Source organism: Mustelus asterias, chromosome 12 (assembly GCF_964213995.1).
Source record: "Mustelus asterias chromosome 12, sMusAst1.hap1.1, whole genome shotgun sequence".
NCBI lineage: Eukaryota > Metazoa > Chordata > Chondrichthyes > Carcharhiniformes > Triakidae > Mustelus > Mustelus asterias.
In genome coordinates this window covers 37,086,324-37,109,582 of record NC_135812.1, presented here as the reverse complement: position 1 = coordinate 37,109,582, position 23,259 = coordinate 37,086,324, and the positions used below count along the sequence as shown (strand labels likewise).

Here is a 23,259-nt window from a genome sequence, read left to right as displayed (position 1 = left end):
TTGCCTTTCTAACTCCCCGTTTGAGTTCTTTCCTACTCTCTCTGTATTCCTCCAGAGCTCCATCTGTTTTCTGTTGCCTGGACTTAACGTACGCCTCCCTTTTCATTTTAATCAGATCCTCAATTTCCCTGGTTATCCACGGCTCTCGAATCCTACCTTTCCTATCTTTCTTTTTTACAGGCACATGCCTATCCTGCAGCCTTATCAATTGTTCCTTAAAAGACTCCCACATGCCAGTCGCGGACTTACCCTCGAACATCCTCTCCCAATCAACGTCCACCAATTCCTGCCTAATCCGGCTAGTTAGCCTTCCCCCAATTTAGCACCCTGCCCGTAGGACAGCACTCATCCTTGTCCATTACTATCCTAAAGTTAACAGAGTTGTGGTCACGGTTTGCCACATGTTCCCCACATGTTCCCCTACCGAAACTTTGCTGACCTGACCAGGCTCATTTCCCAGAACTAGGTCCAGTATAGCCCCCTCTCCAGTCGGGCTATCTACATACTGTTCTAAAGAATCTTCCAGTATGCATTTTACAAATTCCTCCCCATCCGGAACCCCAGCTCTAAGCACTTTCCAGTCTATACCAGGGAAATTAAAGTCCCCCACTACAACAACCCTATTTTTTCTGCACCTATCCAGAATCTCCTGACATATCCTTTCCTCCACTTCCCGTGGGCTGTTGGGTGGTCTGTAGTACACCCCCAGCATAGTGACTGCACCCTTCCTATTTCTGAGTTCCACCCACGGTGACTCAGTACATGACCCCTCTAAGTTGTCTACCCTCTGCACCGCGGTAATATGCTCCCTAACTAATATCGCTACTCCCCCACCTTTATTAGCCCCTCCTCTGTCTCGCCTAAAACACATACCCCAGAAATATTCAGCTGCCAGTCCTGTCCTTCTTTTAACCAAGTCTCCGTCACCGCAACCACATCCAAATTCCGCGTAAGCATTAAGGCCCTAAGGTCATCTGTCTTACCCGTTACGCTCCTCGCATTGAAGCAGATGCATTCCAGACCTCCAGGCCCACTCAGGTCATCCTCCTCCAGAGTGCTCCTCTTCTTAGCTAGCCTTGCCCTGGCCCCCAGCTCAACCCCAGCCTCAGTACTTACTGACCTACTGTTTTGTTCCCCACCCCCCTGCCACACTAGTTTAAATCCTGCCGAAACACTCTAGCAAGTGGGGAGTATTCCATCACACTCCTGACTTGTACCTTGTAGATTGTGGATAGGCTTTGGGGAGTCAGGAGGTGAGTTACTCGCCGCAGTATTCCTAGCTTCTGACCTGCTCTTGTAGCCAGTGTGTTTATGTGGTGAGTCCAGTTGAGTTTCTGGTCAATGGTAAACCCAGATGTTGACAGTGGGAGATTCAGTGATGGTTACACCATTGAATGTTAAGGGGTGGTGGTTAGAGTGTCCCTTATTAGTGATGGTCATTGCCTGCCATATGTGTAGCGTGAATGTTATTTGCCACTTGTCAGCCCAAGCCTGGATATTGTCCAGATCTTGTTGCATTTGAACATGGACTGCTTCAGTATCTGAGGAGTCACGAATGGTGCTGTACAATGTGCAATCATCGGGGAAACATCCCCATTTCTGCCTTTATGATGGAGGGTCATTGATGAAGCAGCAGAAGATCGTTGGGCCTAGGACATTCCCTTGAGGGGCTCTTGCAGAGATGTCGTGGACCTGAGGTGGCTGACCCTCCACAACCACAACCACAACCATCTTCTAATGTACTAGGTATGACTCCAACCAGCGGAGAGTTTGCCCCCTGATACCCATTGATTTCAGTTTCACTAAGGCTCCTTGATGCCACACTTGGTCGAATGCGGCCTTGATGTCAAGGGCTGTCACTCTCACCTCACCTCTGGAATTCAGCTCTTTTGACCATGTTTGAACCAAGGTTATAATGAGGTCAGGAGCTGAGTGAACCTGGCGAAACCCAAACTGGACGTCACTGAGCAGGTTATTGCTGAGCAGGTGCTGCTTGATAGCACTGTTGATAACCCCTTCCATCACTTTACTGATGATCAAGAGTAGACTGGGCGGTAATTGGCCGGGTTGGATTTGTTCTGCTTTTTGTGCACAGGACATACCTGGACAATTTTCCACATTGTTGGGTAGATGCCAGTATTGTAACTGTACTGGAAAAACCTGGCTTGGGGGACAGCAAGTTCTGGAGCACAAAAGTCTTCAGTACTATTGCCAGAATGTTATCAGGGCCCATTGCCTTTACAGTATCCAGTGCCTCCAACCATTTCTTGATATTACGTGGAGTGAATTGAATTGGCTGGAGACTGGCATCTGAGGTGCTGGGGACCACTGGAGGAGGCCGAGATGGATCATCCACTCGGCACTTCTGGCTGAAGATTGCTGGGAATACTTCAGCCTTATCTTTTTCACATGTGCTGGGCTCCTCTTACTAGAGTGGATTGAGATCTATCCATCTAGCACGCTGGTGGTGCCACACAAAACTATGTGAAAATGGGTATGCCATGGTCCTTTTTCAGTCAATATCAGGTGGTTTCATTCCTTTTTGACATTGTAGCAGTTTAGCATAACAGTGGTTTGCTAGGCCACTTCAGAGGGCATTTTAGAGTCAACCACATTGTTTTTGGTCTGGAGTCACATGTAGGCCAAGTAAGGATGGCAGATTTCCTTCATTAAAGGATATTCACGAACCAGATAAATTTTTGTGACAATTAATGGTTTCTTGGTCACTATTACTTGGACCAGCTTTTAATTCTAGATTTATGAATTAATTGAATTTAAATTCCTCCAATTGTCATGGTGGGTTTTGAATGGAGTCCCCATAGCATTAGCTTGGAAGTCTGGATTACCAGACCAGTGACCTTACCACGATGCCACCATGAACAATTTAAATTGGTTTAAGATTGTACTGTGTGGGTGGGATTTTCCACTCAACTCGCCACATGTTTTGTGATGGCGAAGGCAGCCTGCCATTGGCCAACAACAGGATCTTCTGGTCCTGTTGTTGTCAACAGGGTTTCCCATTTAATGCATGCCTCACCACTAGGAAGCCTGAGTGGAAGTGCACCAATGGCAGGACTGGAAGATCCCACTGGCGTGCGAATGGCCGGAAAGTTCCAGTCTCTATTTTTTTTAATTTCATTGTACCTTGAACCAACCACCCTATCTGCGGAATGTTTTCCACCCAAATATTCTAGTCTCCATCATTTGTTCCATTAGAAATTTGCAAGAGGCCAGAATGGGAGAAGTGTAGAAATGAGTTTTAGGAGATGGAGGAGGCCTTAGAGATGGGAAGGACCATGAAAGAATTTGAAATCAAGATGGCTATTTAAAAAATTAGGTATTTCTAGGCAACTGCATGGGTGACAGTGAACAGAATTTGTTGAGTTAGGTTATGGGTGAACTGCAATTTACTGAGGGTGTATGGTGCAGGAATTTACTGAGGGTGTATGGTTGAGGCAAAGAATTGTGTAAATTTTTTTATCACCTGTAGTGAAATGCAAATGCTTTTACACCGCTTCAAATTGGTAGAATTGGTAGACTTCAAATGGGTACAAATTAATTTTACATTTCTTTATCTTATCTTCTTTTACCATCTAGGCTGCTGACCAATACATTTCTAAAAATCATAGAAACAGAAAATAGGAACAGGAGTAGAACATTCAGCCCTTTGAGCGTGTTTCATCATTCATTATGATCATGGCTGATTATCCAACTCAATAGCCTGATTCTGCGTTCCCCTCCATTTCCTTTGATCCCCTTCACCCCAAGAACTGTATCAAACTCCTTCTTGAAATTGTACAATGTGTTGCTCAACTGTTTTTTGTGGTAGTGAGTTCCACAGGCTTGCGACACTCGGTGACACTCAGTCCTAAAAGGTTTACACTGTTGCTTAGACTATGACACCTGGTTCTGGACACCCCGCCAATAGGAACATCCTTTTTGCATCTACACTGTTCAGTCCTGTTAGAATTTTACAGGTTTCTGAGATTCCCCTCTCATTCTTCTGAACTCCAGCAAACATAATCTGAACTGACTCAATCTCTCCTCACACATCACTCCCGCCATCCCAGGAATCAGTCTGGTAAACCTTCATGCACTCTCTCAGTAGCAAGAACATCCTCCTTCAGAAAAGGAGATCAAAACTGCACACAACATTCCATTAGTGGTCTCACCAAGGCCCTTTACAATTGCAGCAAGACATCCCTGCTCCTGAAGGCCACCATACCATTGTCTTCTTTACCGCCTGCCGTACCTACCTGTAAACTTGTGTTCAGCAACTGGTGTACAAGAACACCCAGGGCTCTTTGCACATTTCCCTCTCAATTTATAGCCATTCAGATAAAAATCTGCCTTCTATTTTTGCTACTAAATGGATATCCTCACATGTATCCACATCATACTGTGCTTGTACACATCACATTGAAGCATCTCGGCATCCTTCTGTCAGCTCACCCTCCCACTCAGCTTTGTTTCATCTGCAAATTTGGAGATATTGCATTCAAGTCCATCATCTAAAATTATTAATATATATTGTGACTAGCTGGGGTCTCAGATCTGATCCCTGCAGAACCCGGGTCACTGCCAGCCATTCAGAAAAAGAACTTTGTTTTCTGTCTGCCAACCAGTTTTTAACCTAGCTCAATACACTACCCCCAATCCCATGCACTATAACTTTACACACTAATCTTTTATCTGGGACTTTGTCAAAAGCCCTCTGAAAGTCCAAATAAACCACATTCACTAGCTCCCCCTCATCAATTCTACTAGTTACATCCTCGACGAATTCAAGTAGATTTGTCAAGCGTGATTTCCCTTTCATAAATCCATTGAAAACTCTGTCCAGTTCTGTTTTCCAACTACTCTGCTATAAAATCTTTAATGAACACTAGAACTTTCCTGACCCCTCAAGATGATGAGGGGATTGACAAAGTAAACGTGGAGAGGATGTTTCCTCTTGTAGGGCAATTCAGAATAAGAGGTTGCAGTTTTAGAATAAGAGGTGGCAGATTTAAAACAGAGACAAGGAGAAATTACTTCTCTCAAAGGGTCATGAGTTGGTGGAATTCACTACTGCAGAGCATGGTGGATGCCAGGACTTGAGTAAATTTACAGAGGAGGTGGAAAGATTTTTGATTGGTAAGGGTTTGAAAGGCTATGGGGAATGGGCAGGTATGTGAAGTTGAGGCCAAGATGAGATCAGCATGATCATATTAAATGGCAGAGCAGACCCAAGGGGCTAAATTCCCTACTCCTGCTCCTAGTTATGATTAAGATCAGGCTGACTGGTCCTGTTTTCCCTTTATCTCCCTTCCTAAATCGTGGGGTTACATTAGCTACCAACCTTTATCTCTTCACATATCTCTAGAAACTTTTACAGTCAGTTTTTATATTCCCCACAAACTTACTCTCGTACTCTATTTTCCCATTCTTAATCAATCCCTTGGCCCTCCTTTGCTGAATTCTAAACTGCCCGAAATCTGCAGGTCTGTTATTATTTATGGCCAATTTGTATGCCTCTTCCTGGATCTAATACTACCTCTAATTTCCCTTGTAAGCAATAGCTTGGCCACCTTTCCTATTTTACTTTTGTGCCAGACAGGAATAAAGAAGTGTCGCAGTTCACCAATGCACACTTTGCCATTGTCGTCCCTTTAGGTGACGTTTCCAATCCACCGTAACCAACTCATAATCTCATACCATTGTAGTTTTCTTTATTAAGATCCAGGACCCTGATTTTAGAATCAATTATGTCACTTTCCATCTTGATGAAGAATTCTATCATATTATGGCTGCTCATCCCCAAGGGGTCTCGCATCACCAGAGTGTCAATTATTCCTTTCTCATTACATAATATCCAGACTAGGATGGCCTGTTCTTTAGTTGATTCCTCAACCACTTGGTCCAAAAAACCATCCCATTTACAGGCCATGAATTCCTCCTCCACTGTATTATGACTAATTTGATTTGCCCAATCTATATGCAGATTAAAGTCACCCATAATTACAGATGATCTTTTATTGCACTTCTAGTTTCCTGTTAATACCATTACCACACCATCACTACAGTTTGGGGCCTATATAAAACCCCTACTAATGTTTTTTGCCCCTTCGTGTTTCTCAGCTCTACCCATACAAATTCCACATCATTAGAGCTAATATCTTCCCTCACCATTGCATTAATTTCCTCTTACCAGAAATGCAACTCCACCACCTTTTCCTTTTTCTCTGTCCTTGCTAAATGAAATGTTCATTTCCCATACCTGGTCACCCTGCAGCCATGTCTCTGTAATCCCGACTATATCATACCCATTTATATCTAAATTATTAAAATGACCATATCATTTCAACAGTCAATGGAATTTGTACATGTAATGCAGGACAAAGTCCATACTAATGAATCATGATCTTACTGGATTAAGTACATCGAAAGGGTATAAGTGCTTCACAAACTGTTTTCCAATATGGTCCAATTTTAAGTCACCACTACGTTTTCAAGCATAATCAGAGCCGATTAATAAATCTTGGTTTTTCCAATGATGCCTACAACCAAGCAACAGCTCTTCCCATTCCACTGCTCCTCACTCACTCAGCAGCCTGGTCTGTCCAACAGCCTTACAACAAAACTGAGTCGCCCATCATCACAATGCACCACCTTCTCATGCCCAATTGAGAAATGAACAGAATCTTCATTAACTGGATTAAATTATTCTTGTCAAACAGCATTCCCTGAACTAATAAATAAAGCAAATGAAACATTTTTTTAATAAATGTCTTTACAATTTTTCTCCCAGCTTTGCCCACAGCAATGACTTTAATCTGCATACAGATTGGGCAAATCAAATTAGTCATAATACAAACAAAGAACAAAGAACAATACAGCACAGGAACAGGCCCTTCGGCCCTCCAAGCCTGCGCCGCTCATGTGCCCAACTAGACCATTCGTTTGTATCCCTCTATTGCCAGTCTGTTCATGTGGTTATCAAGAAAAGTCTTAAATGATCCCAGCGTGTCCGCCTCAATCACCTTGCTTGGCAGTGCATTCCAGGCCCCCACCACCTTCTGTGTAAAATACGTCCCCCTGACATCTGTGTTGAACCTTGCCCCCCTCACCTTGAACCCATGACCCCTTGTGTTTGTCACCTCCGACCTGGGAAAAAGCTTCCCACTGTTCACTCTATCTATGCCCTTCATAATTTTATACACCTCTATTAGGTCGCCCCACATCCTCCGTCTTTCCAGGGAGAAAAACCCCAGTTTACCCAATCTCTCCTCATAGCTAAGACCCTCCATACCAGGCAACATCCTGGTAAACCTTTTCTGTACTCTCTCCAAAGCCTCCACGTCCTTCTGGTAGTGTGGCGACCAGAACTGGACGCAGTATTCCAAATGTGGCCTACCCAACGTTCTATACAGCTGCAACATCATATGCCAACTTTTATATTCTATGCCCTGTCCAATAAAGGCAAGCATACCATATGCCTTCTTGACCACCCTCTCCACCTGTGCTGCCACCTTTAAGGATCTGTGGACTTGTACACCCAGCTCCCTCTGTGTCTCTATACTCCTGATGGTTCTGTCATTTATTGTATAGCTCCCCCTTACATTAAATCTACCAAAATACATCACTTCGCATTTATCTGGATTAAATTCCATCTGCCATTTCTCCGCCCAATGTTCCAGCCTATCTATATCCTGCTGTATTCTCTGACAATGTTCATCACTATCCGCAACTCCAGCAATCTTTGTATCGTCCGCAAACTTACTGATCACACTAGCTACATCTTCCTCCAAATCATTTATATATATCACAAACAGCAGAGGTCCCAGTACAGAGCCCTGCGGAACACCACTAGTCACAGACCTCCAACCGGAAAAAGACCCCTCCACTGTTACCCTCTGTCTTCTATGGCTAAGCCAGTTCTCCACCCATCTAGCTAGCTCACCTTTTATCCCGTGAGGTTTAACCTTTTGCACCAGCCTGCCATGAGGGACCTTATCAAACGCTTTACTAAAATCCATATAGACGACATCCACGGCCCTTCCCTCGTCAATCGTTTTTGTCACCTCCTCAAAAAACTCAACCATATGTGTGAGGCATGACCTCCCTCGTACAAAACCATGCTGTCTATCGATAATGAGATTATTCAGTTCTAAATGCGCATATATCCTATCTCTAAGAATCTTCTCCAACAATTTCCCTACCACGGACGTCAAGCTCACCGGCCTATAATTACCCGGGTTATCCTTGCTACCCTTCTTAAATAACGGGACCACATTTGCTATCCTCCAATCTTCTGGGACCTCACCTGTGTCCAGTGAAGAGACAAAGATTTCTGTTAGAGGCCCAGCAATTTCATCTCTTGCCTCCCTGAGGAGTCTAGGATAGATGCCATCTGGCCCTGGGATTTGTCTGTCTTAATGTTTCCTAAAAAACCTAACACTTCCTCCCTTGTAATTGAGATTTTTTCTAACGGGTCAACACATCTCTCTGAGACACTACCAGTCAACATGTCCCTCTCCTTTGTGAATATTGATGCAAAGTATTTGTTTAGGATCCCTCCTACTTCCTTTGGTTCTTAGCATAATTCCCTTCCTTTGTCCCTGAGAGGTCCAATTCTTTCCCTAACAACCCTCTTGTTCCTAACGTATGCATAAGATGCCTTAGGATTCTCCTTAATCCTTTCTGCCAAGAACATTTTGTGATCCTTTTTTGCCCTTCTAACTCCCTGTTTGAGTTCTTTTCTACTTTCTCTGTATTGCTCCAGTGCTCCATCTGTTTTTAGCTGCCTGGACCTCATGTATGGCTCTTTTTTCTTTTTGATTAGACCCACAATTTCACTGGTTATCCATGGCTCCCGAATCCTACCTTTCCTATCCTTCCTCTTTACAGGCACATGCCTGTCCTGCAGTCCTATCAACTGCTCCTTAAAAGACTCCCACATGCCAGATGTGGATTTACCCTCGAACAACCTCTCCCAATCAACAGCCACCAAATCCTGCCTAATCCGGCTGTAGTTAGCCTTCCCCCAATTCAGCACCTTACCCAAAGGACAACACTCATCTTTTTCCATTACTATCCTATAGTTTACAGAATTGTGGTCACTATTTGCCACATGTTCCCCTACTGAAACTTTGATGACCTGACCGGGCTCATTCCCCAGTACTAGGTCCAGTATAGCCCCCGCTCTAGTTGGACTGTCAACATATTGTTCCAAAGAACCTTCCTGTACGCATTTTATAAATTCTTCCCCGTCCAGGCCCCCAGCCCTAAGCGATTTCCAGTCTATACAGTGGAGGAGGAATTCATGGCCTGTAAATGGGATGGTTTTTTGGACCAATTGGTTGAAGAACCAACTAAAGAACAGGCCATCCTAGTCTGGGAGATTCACCTTTAATTTTTGGGGACTCCAGAGCAAACCTGGAAGGTTGGCAATCCTGTTGTACTCAAAGTGGTGAAACTTACCTTTACTTTCCATGCATTGAGTATTTGCTGATTTTTTCTATTATTATTTTGCTGTTTGACCTATCCTTCAGAGTTTTCATCCTTCAAAATGACTACTGAATAAAGTGACAGGTATTCTTTGAAAAATAAATGGTTAGCTATTGAAAAATTTGAAGTAAATGTTTGCCATTCCTTACTGATTCTGTGTTGCAGACAGCAAGATCCCTAGTCGAGTCTTGGAATAACATTTTTGCCACCAGCTTCCTGTCTGGGCTCAAGATTTAATTTTGCTTTGAAGTTTTTAGGTTGATACCTATTTGTTGGATTAAGCAGTGTACTGACATTTTGATTTTTAAAAAACTTGGTGCGAGTTTCTGAACCAAGGTCATTGTGACTGAAAACCAACATCAATTCAACAAGCTGACCCTTAGGCTCTGCCTGCACCTTCTCTCTCCCTCCCTGGGTTTGAAAAACACAGATTCCACTGGTCCTCCCAAGTTCTGGCTCTGCTGGTCCTATCAACTCCACTCCCCGAGCCTACCAAACTCCAGCTACGCTGCTCCCTCTCTCTTACTCTCCGTCAGTCTGCCGAACCCCATATCCCATGGTGCACCAAGTGGTCAGCAGCAGAGTGCTGGTGGATGAGTGGCAGCTCCCCTGAGCCTGTTAATGGAAGAGATTTTCTGGGCTTTCTAAGATTCTCTTCTAACTCTGGTCACATTAGAGGCAGAAGTCCAAAATAAATTAAAGGGTGAAATACTATTATTATTTTGCCAAATCATGAGAATTTCTCATCCCTGATGATGAGAGCTGGTCAGGAGAGTCTCGGGTAACAAAGACATGGTTGAGAGTTTCAGACAGTGGTGAAGGTGGGTGATGTTCAGGAGGTGAAAGCAAACAGTCTTGATGATGGAAAGGATGCAACCTCAATTCCAAGGTTGTAAATGGTCTGGTTCAATCTCAAACACTAGTCAATGAGAGAGATGAGGTTTGTTATTAGGAAATGGAATTTGGGGCTGTCTTGAAAGACAATGAGCTGGATTTTAATACTGAAATCTCTCCCATAATCAGACATCTCCCCTTGCCTTTCCTTTCTACCTCTTCATAGGGTCTCATGTTGGCCACAACCCCACCTCCACTCCACAGACCCTCTCAGGTTCATTGTTCCAATCAATGTGGTCCTGCAATCTGTTCCAGAGTCCTTGTTGTGACTTTCAGGTGGGAATCTATTTTTCAGGGATGTTTCCCACCCTGTTAATATCCAGGCAAGTGGCTTTGGTCTTAATACTTGCAGAATATTTTTGCTGGATGTTGGACAAGCAGCATGACAAATCAAAGGCAGTGGAAGTTGACAGAGGTGGTGGTGTGGTTGAGCTGATTTGTTTGTTCTTTGTTCATAAATGGAATGTGGATGTTTCTAAAAAGGTCAGCCACATCTCAAGAGCAAATGTATTAAAAAATGTTGTTGGACATGTGATAGGTGACACCATTTTCAGAAGATGTTGCAGAGAAGCAGCCTACAGATCAGGGATAGAAGTGGGCCAAGAGTAGACTCCAGTTTGTTTTCATGTCAAGCCCTAACACTGAATTCTGATTCTCTTGATATAAAGTGAAAAACTAAATGCTATAAAGGAATGCTAACAAACTAGATCGGAAAATCAACAAAATTAGACTTACACCTTTCATTTTATTCACCTCAGACAATCTAAATTGTTTCTAATCAGAGATCATATTACCTGGAATTCCTCCGGGTACACCTCCAGGTACAGCTCCTCCAAAGCCTCCTGCTCCACGCCATGGAAGTGCTCCTAGAATGACAGGACAGAGAAGTTTCAATCATCAATATGCAACAGAAGAACATATTGCAGTCTGGTAGATATCAAGAGTATTACAAAGACTACTCATGACTATCATTCATGATAGCAGGATTCTCTGGTCCCCTGTCAATGCACACCCTCCCGTGAGTTTTCTGGTGCTGTGGGGTGACATCAATAACAAATCATTGACAACGGCAGCACCAGAGAATCCCACTGCCAGTGAACAGTGTACCACTAGGAGCACAAGTAGGCAAATTCAGCCCTTCAAGCCTGCTCCGCCATTCAATCTGATCATGGCTGATCTCACCCTGGACTCAAATCCACCTTCCCACCTCTTCCCCTTATCCTTTTTTTTATTAGAAATATATCTACCTCCTTGAAACCATTCAACGATTCAGACTCCACCTATGGGGCAGCGAGTTCCACAAATTCACCACTCTCTGCAAGAAGTAGTTCCTCTTCATCTCAGTGTTAAATCTACTGTCTCTCAACCTATACCTGTGGGCCAAGATTCTCCTGGCCCGCTGCCCCGCTTGGGCAGCACACGGGCTGAGAGACAGTCTCCCACCAGAAATCGGGACAGAGCTGATTATCATATGGAATAGCTAGAGTCTCCCATTATCCCGCCTGTTGGGCACTTAATTTGGTTTTGGGAGAATCCCAGCCATGATGTCTTGTTCTGGATAGCCCCATGAGAGGAAACATTTGGTCTACATTTACTTTATCAATCCCTTTTTAAAATGTTATATACCTCAATCAGATCCCCTCTCATCCTACTAAACTCCAGCGAGTATAAGCCCAAACTGTTTAATCTCTCCTCATACATCAAACCTTTCATCTGGTGCTGAAATGAATTCAATTCTTTGAATGAAATGGATTCAATTCTTTAGATGAATTGATAGATATTTCTATTATTTAGATTGCTTTTCTGAAATATTTGTGGTCATTTAACTCTGGCCTTTTGAACATCCAAAATTTTAATTGCTCCACCACTGGTGGTTGCGTCTTCAGCTGCTAGTGTGCTAAGCTCTGAAATTCCCTCCCTAAATCTCACCGCCTCTCTATCTTTCTTCAAGTCACACCTTAAAACCTACCTCTTGGACCAAGCTTACAACCTTGACATTGCCTTATATAGCTTAGTGTCTAATTTTGCTTTGTAATGTTCCTATGAAGTGCCTTGGGACATTTTAAGAGTGGTATATAAATGTATGTTTGTATGTTGCTCTTGTGTGACACAATCTTGTGACACTTTCTTAATTAACAGCATTGCAGATGTACCTGCACCACATGATTTGCAATTGTTCAAGAACTCCACCTTCTCAACAGCTATAAATATTTTGCCAGCAACATCCCTATCCCATGAATGAATAAAAAAATCATGTAAAACAGTCCACTTAATTTTAAATTCTAATAATTGTGCCTCAACATATGCTGACTTTCTGTCATGCAACTGACTCCTGTTAACCAAAATATTATTTTGAGTTATTGGGCATGTGGTTAGCAACACACAAGACTCGTTTGCCTTTTTCTATATTTGCACTCAACAGTAACCGCAAAGAATGGAAAAGTCATTCTGAAAATAACTGGGGAAAGGTGGTAATAGAAACATAGAAAATAGGAGCAGAAGTAGACCATTTGGTGGCTCAAGTCTGCTCCACCATTCAACATGATCATGGCTGATCCTCTATCTCAATGCCATACTCCCGTTATCTCTCAATACCCCCTGACATTTTTAGTATCATGAAATATGTCTATTTCCTTCTTTGACTTGCCCTCCGCAGCCTTCTGTGGTAGAAAATTCCACAGGTTCACTATACTGAGTAAAGAAGTTTCTCCTTGTCTCAGTCTGAAATGGGCGGCACGGTGCGCAGTTTGCATGTTCTCCTGTGTTTGCATGGGTTTCCTCCGAGTGCTCTGGTTTGCTCCCACAGTATTAGGTGGATTGACCATGTTAAATTGCCCCTTAATGTCCAAAGGTGTGAGGGGTAATTGGATTAGTCATGAAAATTGTGTGGGATTACGTGGAGAGAGTTCTAGACACTGCCAGCCAGAGTAAAAATCATCTCTGCATCCAATCTGTCTTGCCCGGTCAGATTTTTATATATTTGATGAGATTCTCTCTCATTCATCTAAACTCCAGTGAATACAGGCTGTTTGACCCACCTCTCATCATTCAACAACCCCAGGAATCAGTCTGCAGAACCTTCACTACACTCCCCCAATGGCAAGTGCATCCTTTCTTAGGTAAGGAGACCAAAATGGCACACAATATTCCAGGTGTGGTCTCATACGAGCCCTGTACAACTACAGGAATGATGTGGAAATGCCAGCGTTGGACTGGGGTAAACACAGTAAGGAGTCAAATGACACCAGGTTAAAGTCCAACAGGTTTATTTGGTAGCAAACGCCATTAGCTTTCGGAGCGCTGATCCTTCGTCAGATGGAGTGGAAATCTGCTCTCAAACAGGGCACAGAGACACAAAATCAAGTTACAGAATACTGATTAGAATGCGAATTTCGACAGCCAACCAGGTCTTAAAGATACAGACAATGTGAGTGGAGGGAGCATTAAGCACAGGTTAAAGAGATGTGTCTTGTCTCCAGACAGGACAGCCAGTGAGATTCTGCAAGTCCAGCAGGCAGGCTGTGGGGTTTACTGGTAGTGTGACATAAACCCAACATCCCGTTACAGCCCAACACCCAACAGGTGCAAATATCAACATCCATTAAAAGTCATCACAGACATAATCAGGGTTGGTGCCGACGTAATATCAAAAGGAAGATACTTGTAACAGAAAGGCCCCCGATGAGTTATGATCATCAGAGATGAGCTGGAGTTTAAGGGTAAGAAGTGGCTTGATTGAAACATAATATCCTGAGGGGTCTTGACAGAGTGGATGTGGAGAGGGTATTTGTTCTTGGGGGAGAATCTAGAACTAGGGGTCACTGTTTAAAAGCAAGGGGTTATCCATTTAAAACAGATGAGGCAATTTTTTTCCTGAGGATCATGAGTCAAAGAACAAAGAAAATTACAGCACAGGAACAGGCCTTTCGGCTCTCCAAGCCTGCACTGGCCATGCTGCCCGACCGAACTAAAACCCCCTACCCTTCCGGGGACCATGTCCCTCCATTCCCATTATTTTCATGTATTTGTCCAGACGCCTCTTAAAGCTCACTATCGTATGTGCTTCCACTACCTTCCCGGCAGCAAGTTCCAGGCACCCACCACCCTCTGTAAAAAAAACTTGCCTCGTTCATCTCCTTTAAAAACTTTGCCCCTCGCACCTCAAATCTATACCCCCTACTAATTGACTCTTCAACCCTGGGAAAAAGCTTCTGACTATCCATTCTGTCCATGCCCCTCATAATCTTGTAGACTCTGTCTCAACTTCTGTCGTCCCAGTGAGAACAAACCAAGTTTCTCCAATCTCTCCTCATAGCTAACGCCCTCCATACCAGGCAACATCCTGGTAAATCTTTTCTGTACCCTCTCCAAAGCCTCCACATCCTTCTGGCAGAGTAGCGACCAAAATTGAACACTATATTCCAAGTGCGGCCAAACTAAGATTCTATAAAGCTGCAACATGACTTGCCAATTTTTAAACTCAATGCCCCGGCCGATGAAGTCCAGCATGCCGTATGCCTTCTTGACTACCTTCTCCACCTGCGTTGCCACTTTCAGTGACCTGTGTACCTGTACACCCAGATCTCTCTGCCTATCAATACTCTTAAGGGTTCTGCCATTTACTGTATATTTCCTATCTGTATTAGGCCTTCCAAAATGCATTACCTCACATTTGTCCGGATTAAACTCCATCTGCCATCTCTCCGCCCAAGCCTATAACCGATCTATATCCTGCTGTATCCTCTGATGGTCCTCATCGCTATCCACAAATCCACTAACCTTGGTGTCATCCGCAAACTTACTAATCAAACCAGTTACATTTTCCTCCAAATCATTTATATATATTACAAACAGCAAAGGTCCCAGCACTGATCCCTGAGGAACACCACTTGTCACAGCCCTCCATTCAGAAACGCACCCTTCCACTGCTACCCTCTGTCTTCGATGACCAAGCCAGTTCTGTATCCACCTTGCCAGCTCACCTCTGATCCCATGCGATTTCACCTTCTGTACCAGTCTGCCATGAGGGCCCTTGTCAAAAGCCTTACTGAAGTTCATGTAGACAACATCCACTGCCCTACCCTCATCAATCATCTTCATCACTTCCTCGAAAAACTCGATCAAGTTAGTAAGACATGACTTCCCCTTCACAAAACCAAAGTCTTTGGAACTCTGTTCCTGAAAAGGTCGTGGAAGCAGAGTCTTTGAATATTTTAAAGACAGAACTGGTTAGATTCCTGGTAATAGATTATTGGGAGTAGGCGGGATGCAGATTTGAGGCTACTATCAAATCAGCCATCTTAGTAAATGGTGGAGAAAGTTCGAGGGGCTGAATGACCTACTTCTGCTCCTTGTTCACATGTAAAATCAGGTGGTGAAAGATAGAACTGGACCTTAAGATATTTTAGAGATACATAATAAAAACATACACATCCTTACCCAAATGCCACAGTTTCAATCTGGGTTCATTTATAGGGTCACGAGTGAATCATAGAATCCCTACACTGCAGAAGGAGGCCATTCAGCCCATCGAGTCTGCACCGACACTCTGACAGAGCATGTTATCCAGGTTCACCCCCCCCAACCTAATCCCACGCATTTACCCCACTAATTCTCCAAGGGGCATTTGCCCTGGCCAATTCTCCTCATGTGCACATTTTTGGATTGTGGGAGGAAACTGGAGCACCTGAAGGAAACCCACGCAGACACGAGGAGAATGTGCAAACTCCACACAGACATAGTCACCCATGGCTGGAATCAAACCTGGGTACCTGGTGCTGTGAAGCAGCAGTGGTAACCACGGTGCTGCTGAATATCCACCAGCTAAATCTAGCATATAACCAGGTGTAGCATCAAGGTGCACCAGCAAAATTGAAGTCAATGGGAATCAGGAGAAAACATTTACACTGGTTCTGATCATAATTGAGGGAAGGTGGTTCTAGTGCCTGGAAACCAATCATCTAAGCCTTCGGACAGAGCTGCAGGTGTTCCTCAGAGGTGATGTCTGAGGCTCATTCCTCTTCAGTTTTTGCATCAATGACCGTCCCTCCACTATAAGGTCAAAAGTTGAAATGTTCCCTGATGATTGCACAGTTTTCAATACCATTCGCAACATCTCAGATACTGAAGCAGTCTATGTCCACCTGCAACAAAATCTGGACAGTGTTCAGGTTTGTACTGATAACATTTATGCTAGGCAATCACCATCTCCAACAAGACAGAATCTAACCATCTCCCCTTGACATTCAATGGCATTACCATTGCCAAATTTCCCATCATCAATATCTTGGGTTACCATTGACCAGAAACGTAACTGGACCAACCGTATAAATACGGTGGCTATGAGAACAGGAGTTCTGCAATGAGCAGATCACCTTGTATGAGGTTAAATCTCATGGGATCCAGGGTGAGGTAGCCAATTGGATACAAAATTGGCTTGATGACAGAATAAGGTAAGAAGTTTAACAACACCAGGTTAAAGTCCAACAGGTTTATTTGGTAGCAAAAGCCACACAAGCTTTCGAGGCTCTGAGCCCCTTCTTCAGGTGAGTGGGAATTCTGTTCACAAACGTTTTTCACAAACAAATGAAGTTTGTGAACAGAATTCCCACTCACCTGAAGAAGGGGCTCAGAGCCTCGAAAGCTTGTGTGGCTTTTGCTACCAAATAAACCTGTTGGACTTTAACCTGGTGTTGTTAAACTTCTTACTGTGTTTACCCCAGTCCAACGCCGGCATCTCCACATCTTGATGACAGAAACCAGAGGGTGGTTGTAGAGGGTTGCTTTTCAAACTGGAGGCCTGCGCCCAGTGGTGTGCCTCAGGGATTGGTGCTGGGTCCACTGTTATTTGTCATTTATATTAATGATTTGGATGAGAATTTAGGAGGCATGATTAGTAAGATTGCAGATGACACCAAAATTGGTGGCATAATGGACAGTGAGAAAGGTTATCTAGGATTGCAACAGGATCTTGATCAATTAGGCCAGTGGGCTGATGAATGGTAGATGGAGTTTAATTTAGATAAATGTAAGGTGATACATTTTGGTAGATGGAACCAGGGCAGGACTTACTCAGTCAATGGTAGGGCATTGGGGAGAGTTATAGAACAAAGAGATCTAGGGGTCCAGCTTCTTGAAAGTGGAGTCACGGGTGGACAGGGTGGTGAAGAAGGCATTCAGCATGCTTGGTTTCATTGGTCAGAACATTGAATACAGGAGTTGGGATGTTGAAGTTGTACAAGACATTGGTAAGGCCACAGTGGTTAGCATTGCTGCTTCACAGTGCCAGGGGCCAGAGTTCAATTCCTGGCTTGGGTCACTGTATGTGTGGAGTTTGCACGTTTCTCCCCGTGTCTGCGTGGGTTTCCTCCAGGTGCTCCGGTTTCCTCTCACATTCTGAAAGACATGCTGGTTAGGTGCATTGACCCGAACAGGTGCCGGACTGTGGCAACTAGGGGAATTTCACAGTAACTTCATTGCAGTGTTAATGTAAGCCTTACTTGTGATTAATAAATAAACTTTACTTTTACTTTACTTTAGTTCTGGTCACCCTATTATAGAAAGGATATTATTGAACAAGAAAGAGTACAGAAAATATTTACTAGGATGGTACTGGGACTTGATGGTTTGAGTTATAAGGAGAGGCTGGATAGACTGGGTTTATTTTCCCTAGAGTGTAGGAAGCTTAGGGGTGACTTTGTAGGGGTCTATAAAATAATGAGGGGCCTGGATAAGGTAGACATCTTTTTAAAGTGGACATCTTTTCCAAAAGGAATGGGTGTCTAAAACTAGAGGACATAGGTTTAAATTGAGAGGGTAGAGATACAAAAGGGTCCAGAGCGGCAATTCTTTCACACAGAGGGTGTGATGAACTGGAATGAACTGCCAGAGGTAGTAGTAGAGGCGGGTACAATTTTGTCTTTTAAAAAGCATTTAGACAGTTACATGGGTAAGATTGGTAGAAAGGAATATGGGCCAAACGCAGGCAATTGGGACTAGCTTAATGGTAAAAACTGGGCGGCATGGACAAGTTGGGCCAAAGGGCCTGTTTCCATGCTGTAAACCTCGATGACTCTATGACCTTCTGATTCCCAAACGCCTGATTACCATCTACAAGGCATGCTAGGAGTATATTGGAATACTCTCCACTTGCCTTGATGAGTACAGCTCCAACACTCAAGACAAAGCAAATCGGCTTGATCAATACACCACCTACCACCTTAACCATTTCACTCTCTCCACTGTGTGCATACGATCACACAATGTGTAACATTTACAAAATGCACTACAACTGACCAAGACTCCTTCAATAACACCTTCCACTTAGAGGGACAAGGGCAGCAGACATATAGAAACACCAGATCTCTGTAGTTCCCCATCCAAGTCACACACAATCCTGATTTGGAACTATGTCATTCTTCTTTCATCGCCACTCGGTCAAATTCCTGAACTCCCTCCTTAACAGTACTGTGGTTATAATTATGCTGAATCTGCCATAGCTGTTCAAGTAGGTGGCTCACAACCACTTTCTCAGCAATGCTCACGCCCCAAGAATGAATAAAAAAACTTCCTAACACAACAGCTTTAAACTGTGCGTTTATAGGAGCATATATGATTCCTCAGCTAATGCTCACAGTTTGCATTCTATTCAGCTTAAATGATACATGATTAACAGATTCCCTTTCTGTTCTCTAAATAAAAAAATACAAATTATCAACATTCAAAACAAATTATATCAAAGCCTTCAATGTTCTGCCCGAAGCATTATATTGTGAGATGACCCTCTTCTAGGACTCCTAACAATTTATTGGCACATGCAATTCTTTATGCAAAACTGTCCGACTGTTGCTGACTTGTATTCACTCATTCAATTTCAGAGATTTCCTTTTTCTCCAGTGTTTGCTTCAAGTCAGTAAGGTCAATCTGTAACCTTTGCTCACCACAGGACTTCTCAGATTATAGGTATACATTATCCTACAAAGAGCATATATGCATTACATACAATTGGTGCCTTCAGTAAATCGATCATAGAGAATTTTACTTAAAATATTTAATAAATAGAATTCCATATCCACTTCCAGTTTTTTGGCAGCTGAAGTATATTAACCACCCTTTTTATTTTCTTGGCTTCCTAAGATAAAGGACAACATTTCCCATTCTCACACTGACTAGCTCCACGTTTTTTTGGTTCACATTTATCAGATTTAACTTAATGTTTTATTTGCCCTGAAAATATTCTTTACATTAGTGTGTAAAATTGTAACAATTAATTAACACATCAAAACTAACATCTGGTTTAGTATGGGTTTGCGGCCAGTACAAGTGACCCATCAAGCATTGCAATTGTTCTGTCTCTTCTGTACATATACATCACCTTTCTGTAATGACCATTACAATTAAACAGGATGATTTAATACTCGTCAAATAGGATTGTTGATCTCACATTATTCTAGATCCATTCTGCTTAATATCTAAACCAATACATTTAAGAACTCTATAAGACTGAATTACAATTTTAAATCAAAAGAGAAAACGCTGGAAAATCTCAGCGGATCTGGCAGCATCTGTAAGGAGAGAAAAGAGCTGATGTTTTGAGTCCAGACGACCCTTTGTCAAAGCTAAAAGGCATAGAAAGTGGAAGATATTTATACTGCAGGGGGAGGGAATGAAAGATGAGTCATAGCTATAGAAACCAGGGCAAAAGACTGTTAATAGCTGTCCACAGAGAGAATAAAGGATGTGGATGGCTGGACTTGTCCTCGAGGTACATCTCCTGGAACTTGTGTGAATGGGTGTGAATATGCAATTTTAAATAGTACTCTAATCTTATTAATAACACATTTCTCAAATTTCACAGTACTACACCATAAGAAATAGTCAACATACACCATGAGGCCTAAAAGTTTCCCTTTATGATACCAATAAAAAATTGCATTATCTGCTTTTGGTTCAACACAGTCTACTTTCAGCTAAATAGATCTTATTGAACAATATCATATCCTGCAGGCATTATTTAGGTAATGAGTGCATTTTATTTGGTTTCCCTAGTTTTGCTTCAATACCTGCTACCTCTTTAGGTTGTTTCAAAAATACTTCCTCAAACATATCACCACGCATATGTTATTTGAAACACAAATAGTTGAACTATACTCTCATATATACATTTCCAAAAGAGGTAAAGAGATTTTCAATATTTGTCACTTTTCTAAGTATTTATTTACAAGAGATATACATTATAAACATACACCTCCTCACCCAGCCCACACAGCTTCAGGCTGTTCCATTTTATAGACGCACTTGAATCCCGAGTTAATGCCCACCAACTGCATACCATTAAGTACAATTAATATGCAATTAACAATCAAGTTTTTATTTTATTTGTAAACATGGAATATTTATAATTGTATACTTTTACAAATGACATGAAAAACTTACCTCCAAATTTAGCAGCTTTAGCTGCCGCATATCCATCTGTAATGACAGAAGATTGGCAAGTTATAGCAAAGGCCAGTAAAACACAGAATGGAACTATGAGTCACATTATGAAGAAAAACAGGAGACTTTCAATACAGATAAGCCCCATTCCTGAAATTTTCAATATTAACCTAAGCTTAGTAATCTTTAAGATCCAAAGAAAATATGGAATAAAATAATTTGCCCATGACTTTATCTCTTCCATTGAACATCTGAACAGTTGGTTGTATCCCAAAAGAACTGAACTAGGAAGAGCAATTGTCTTTCAAATTAATTCTGGTAAATCTGGGACCACAGAGGAAACTTGCTGAACAAAAGTTGCTTGAGTACCTACTAGCCTGAGCTACCAACAGATTTCTACATTTTAATAGATATTCCAGCAATCTTTCTCAATAAGTGTTAATTGATCATGGATAAGGAAAGATTGCATGCATGGACAGTGAATTTGGGAGTAGTGTTTGAAGCTCCACCACTCACATTTGGGAAAACATTAAATACAGATGGTTGACATCAACTCCGATGGTGTTAATCCCATTACAAGCTCATGGAGGCAAGAATAACACAATATTTCATACTTAGTCCCTTAAGAAAACCAATACTTCTGTGCAATTCATCTGAACTAATCCATGTAAATCCCCAAGCTTTGATCCAATATGATTGAATGCTCCATCTTTGAATGTATTTTAGGCTGAGACAGATATATTTTTGGTCTCTCAGTGAATCAAGTGCGGGTAGCAGAACGGAAAGTGGAGTTGAAGCCAAAGATCGGCCATGTTCGCATTGAATGATAGGGCATGGGTTGTATGGTATATTCTTGCTTCTATCTCCAAACAATTCTTACTTGACTTATCTCAGTGAATCTAAAATGTTATTCATGCGAGATCAAATTACCTGCAGCACCTCCTGCAACAGTTCGAGGTACACCTCCTGGAACTTGTCCTGGTGCACTTCCTGGAATGACAGAAGAGGGCAGTTACAATTATTGAATGCCAAATAAACCCAACAGAAGAGCACACTATTGGTACTAAAGACATTCTCTTTGGCAGTATTCTATTTTGTAAGATGGTTTGCAGCTTACAAAAACAAAATAATGTAGATGTCGAAATCTGAAATAGAAATAAAAAGTGCTGGAAATACTCAGCAGGTGGGGCAGAATCCATGAAGAGAAAGAGTTAACTTTTTAAGTCATCATGGCCTTTCATTGGAAAAAAAATGAGAAACATTTCTAGAAAGATTTGAGATGGCGGCGGGGGAGTGCTTTAGTAAGAACAAAATGGAAGGTCTGTGATAGGACAAAGGGCAAGTGGGATTAAATAATAAATAGCTTTCACAGTGTAAAAGCCAGAGAGAGTGGTAATAGGTTGTATAAAAACAAAAAGATGCAGGTGAGATGTGAATGGCTATAGAGAAGCCATCTGAATGCAACATGAAGGGATAAATAAAGAAATTATATCAAACCAACCCAGCCAAAAAAGGTCGTAATGTGCCTATCTGGACTCAACAACTTTAGGCAGTAAACTTCCCCCTCCATCTAACACTGCCTCCCCATCTTTTGTAGTTTGTTGTCCATTCTTTTTCAGCTCCCTGGCCCAACACAACCCCACCTCTTCCCCACTTGGCCACCTGTTCAGTTGCTCCCATTAACACATTCTGCTATCTGACTTTTTGCCACCATTAGCACTCTTCATCTCTTCGTGGCACCATTAATTCCCCTTTGTCTTAGTTCCAGGACAAATTTGTCCATATCCCCTTTGCCCCACCCTATCCCTGGTCCTCTATTCTGCCCCACCTCCTCCACCTCTTTCCAACTATATAATCTCGGCCTTGCTTCAGTTCAGTAGAAAGATCATTTGGATCCAAAATTTTGGGTGGAATTTTCAAAAACAAAAATGGCAACATGTCAGATTCTGATTGAAAACGAGTGTGTTTCGCTCTACAAACAAAGCCAGGTTTTCTCACCAGATCTTCTGACACATTGGGCCTGATTTTACCATTTTGAGTCTAAGTGCCGAATCTGGGCGTCAAATAGATCCGAGCCTGGAATCCTCTTTCCAGCGCCCCCATACGTGTTTTGCTGGCTTCGGTCTGATTCGCGCTGTGGGCGGAGCTCCGAACTGCGCATTCGCAGTTCGAAGAAAATCCGAAGCAGCGTGCCCGGGTGGGGGGAAAAAAGCAGAGAGAGCGGCTCTCTGACCCAGATCTCTGGGGGGGTGGGGGGAGGAGAGGGGGCGGGACCCAGATCACCCTCTGGGGGGGGGGGGGGGGGGGGGCGAGAAGAGGGGGTGTGGTGACGGGTCCATCTGGCTCACCAGGTCAGTTACAATACTGCGTTCAGCATCTACTGAACCATCTTGGATACAAAGGATAATGGCATGAGGGTTCTGCATGTAAGCCTTGCTTATG

At 42.8% G+C, this 23,259-nt stretch overlaps 1 protein-coding gene across 15 annotated transcripts in view; it reads right to left on the bottom strand.

The window, feature by feature from the left end:
- Window positions 1–23,259, bottom strand: part of LOC144501380 (uncharacterized) — a 338,685-nt gene that overhangs the window by 205,603 nt on the left and 109,823 nt on the right. For all 15 annotated transcript variants that reach the window (XM_078225050.1, XM_078225051.1, XM_078225052.1 and 12 more), the window contains 3 exons: window positions 21,748–21,807; window positions 20,818–20,853; window positions 11,178–11,249 (listed from right to left, as the gene is read on the bottom strand). In XM_078225050.1, the coding sequence (XP_078081176.1) occupies window positions 11,178–11,249; window positions 20,818–20,853; window positions 21,748–21,807 (168 nt within the window). The remainder of the gene's footprint in view (window positions 1–11,177; window positions 11,250–20,817; window positions 20,854–21,747; window positions 21,808–23,259) is intronic.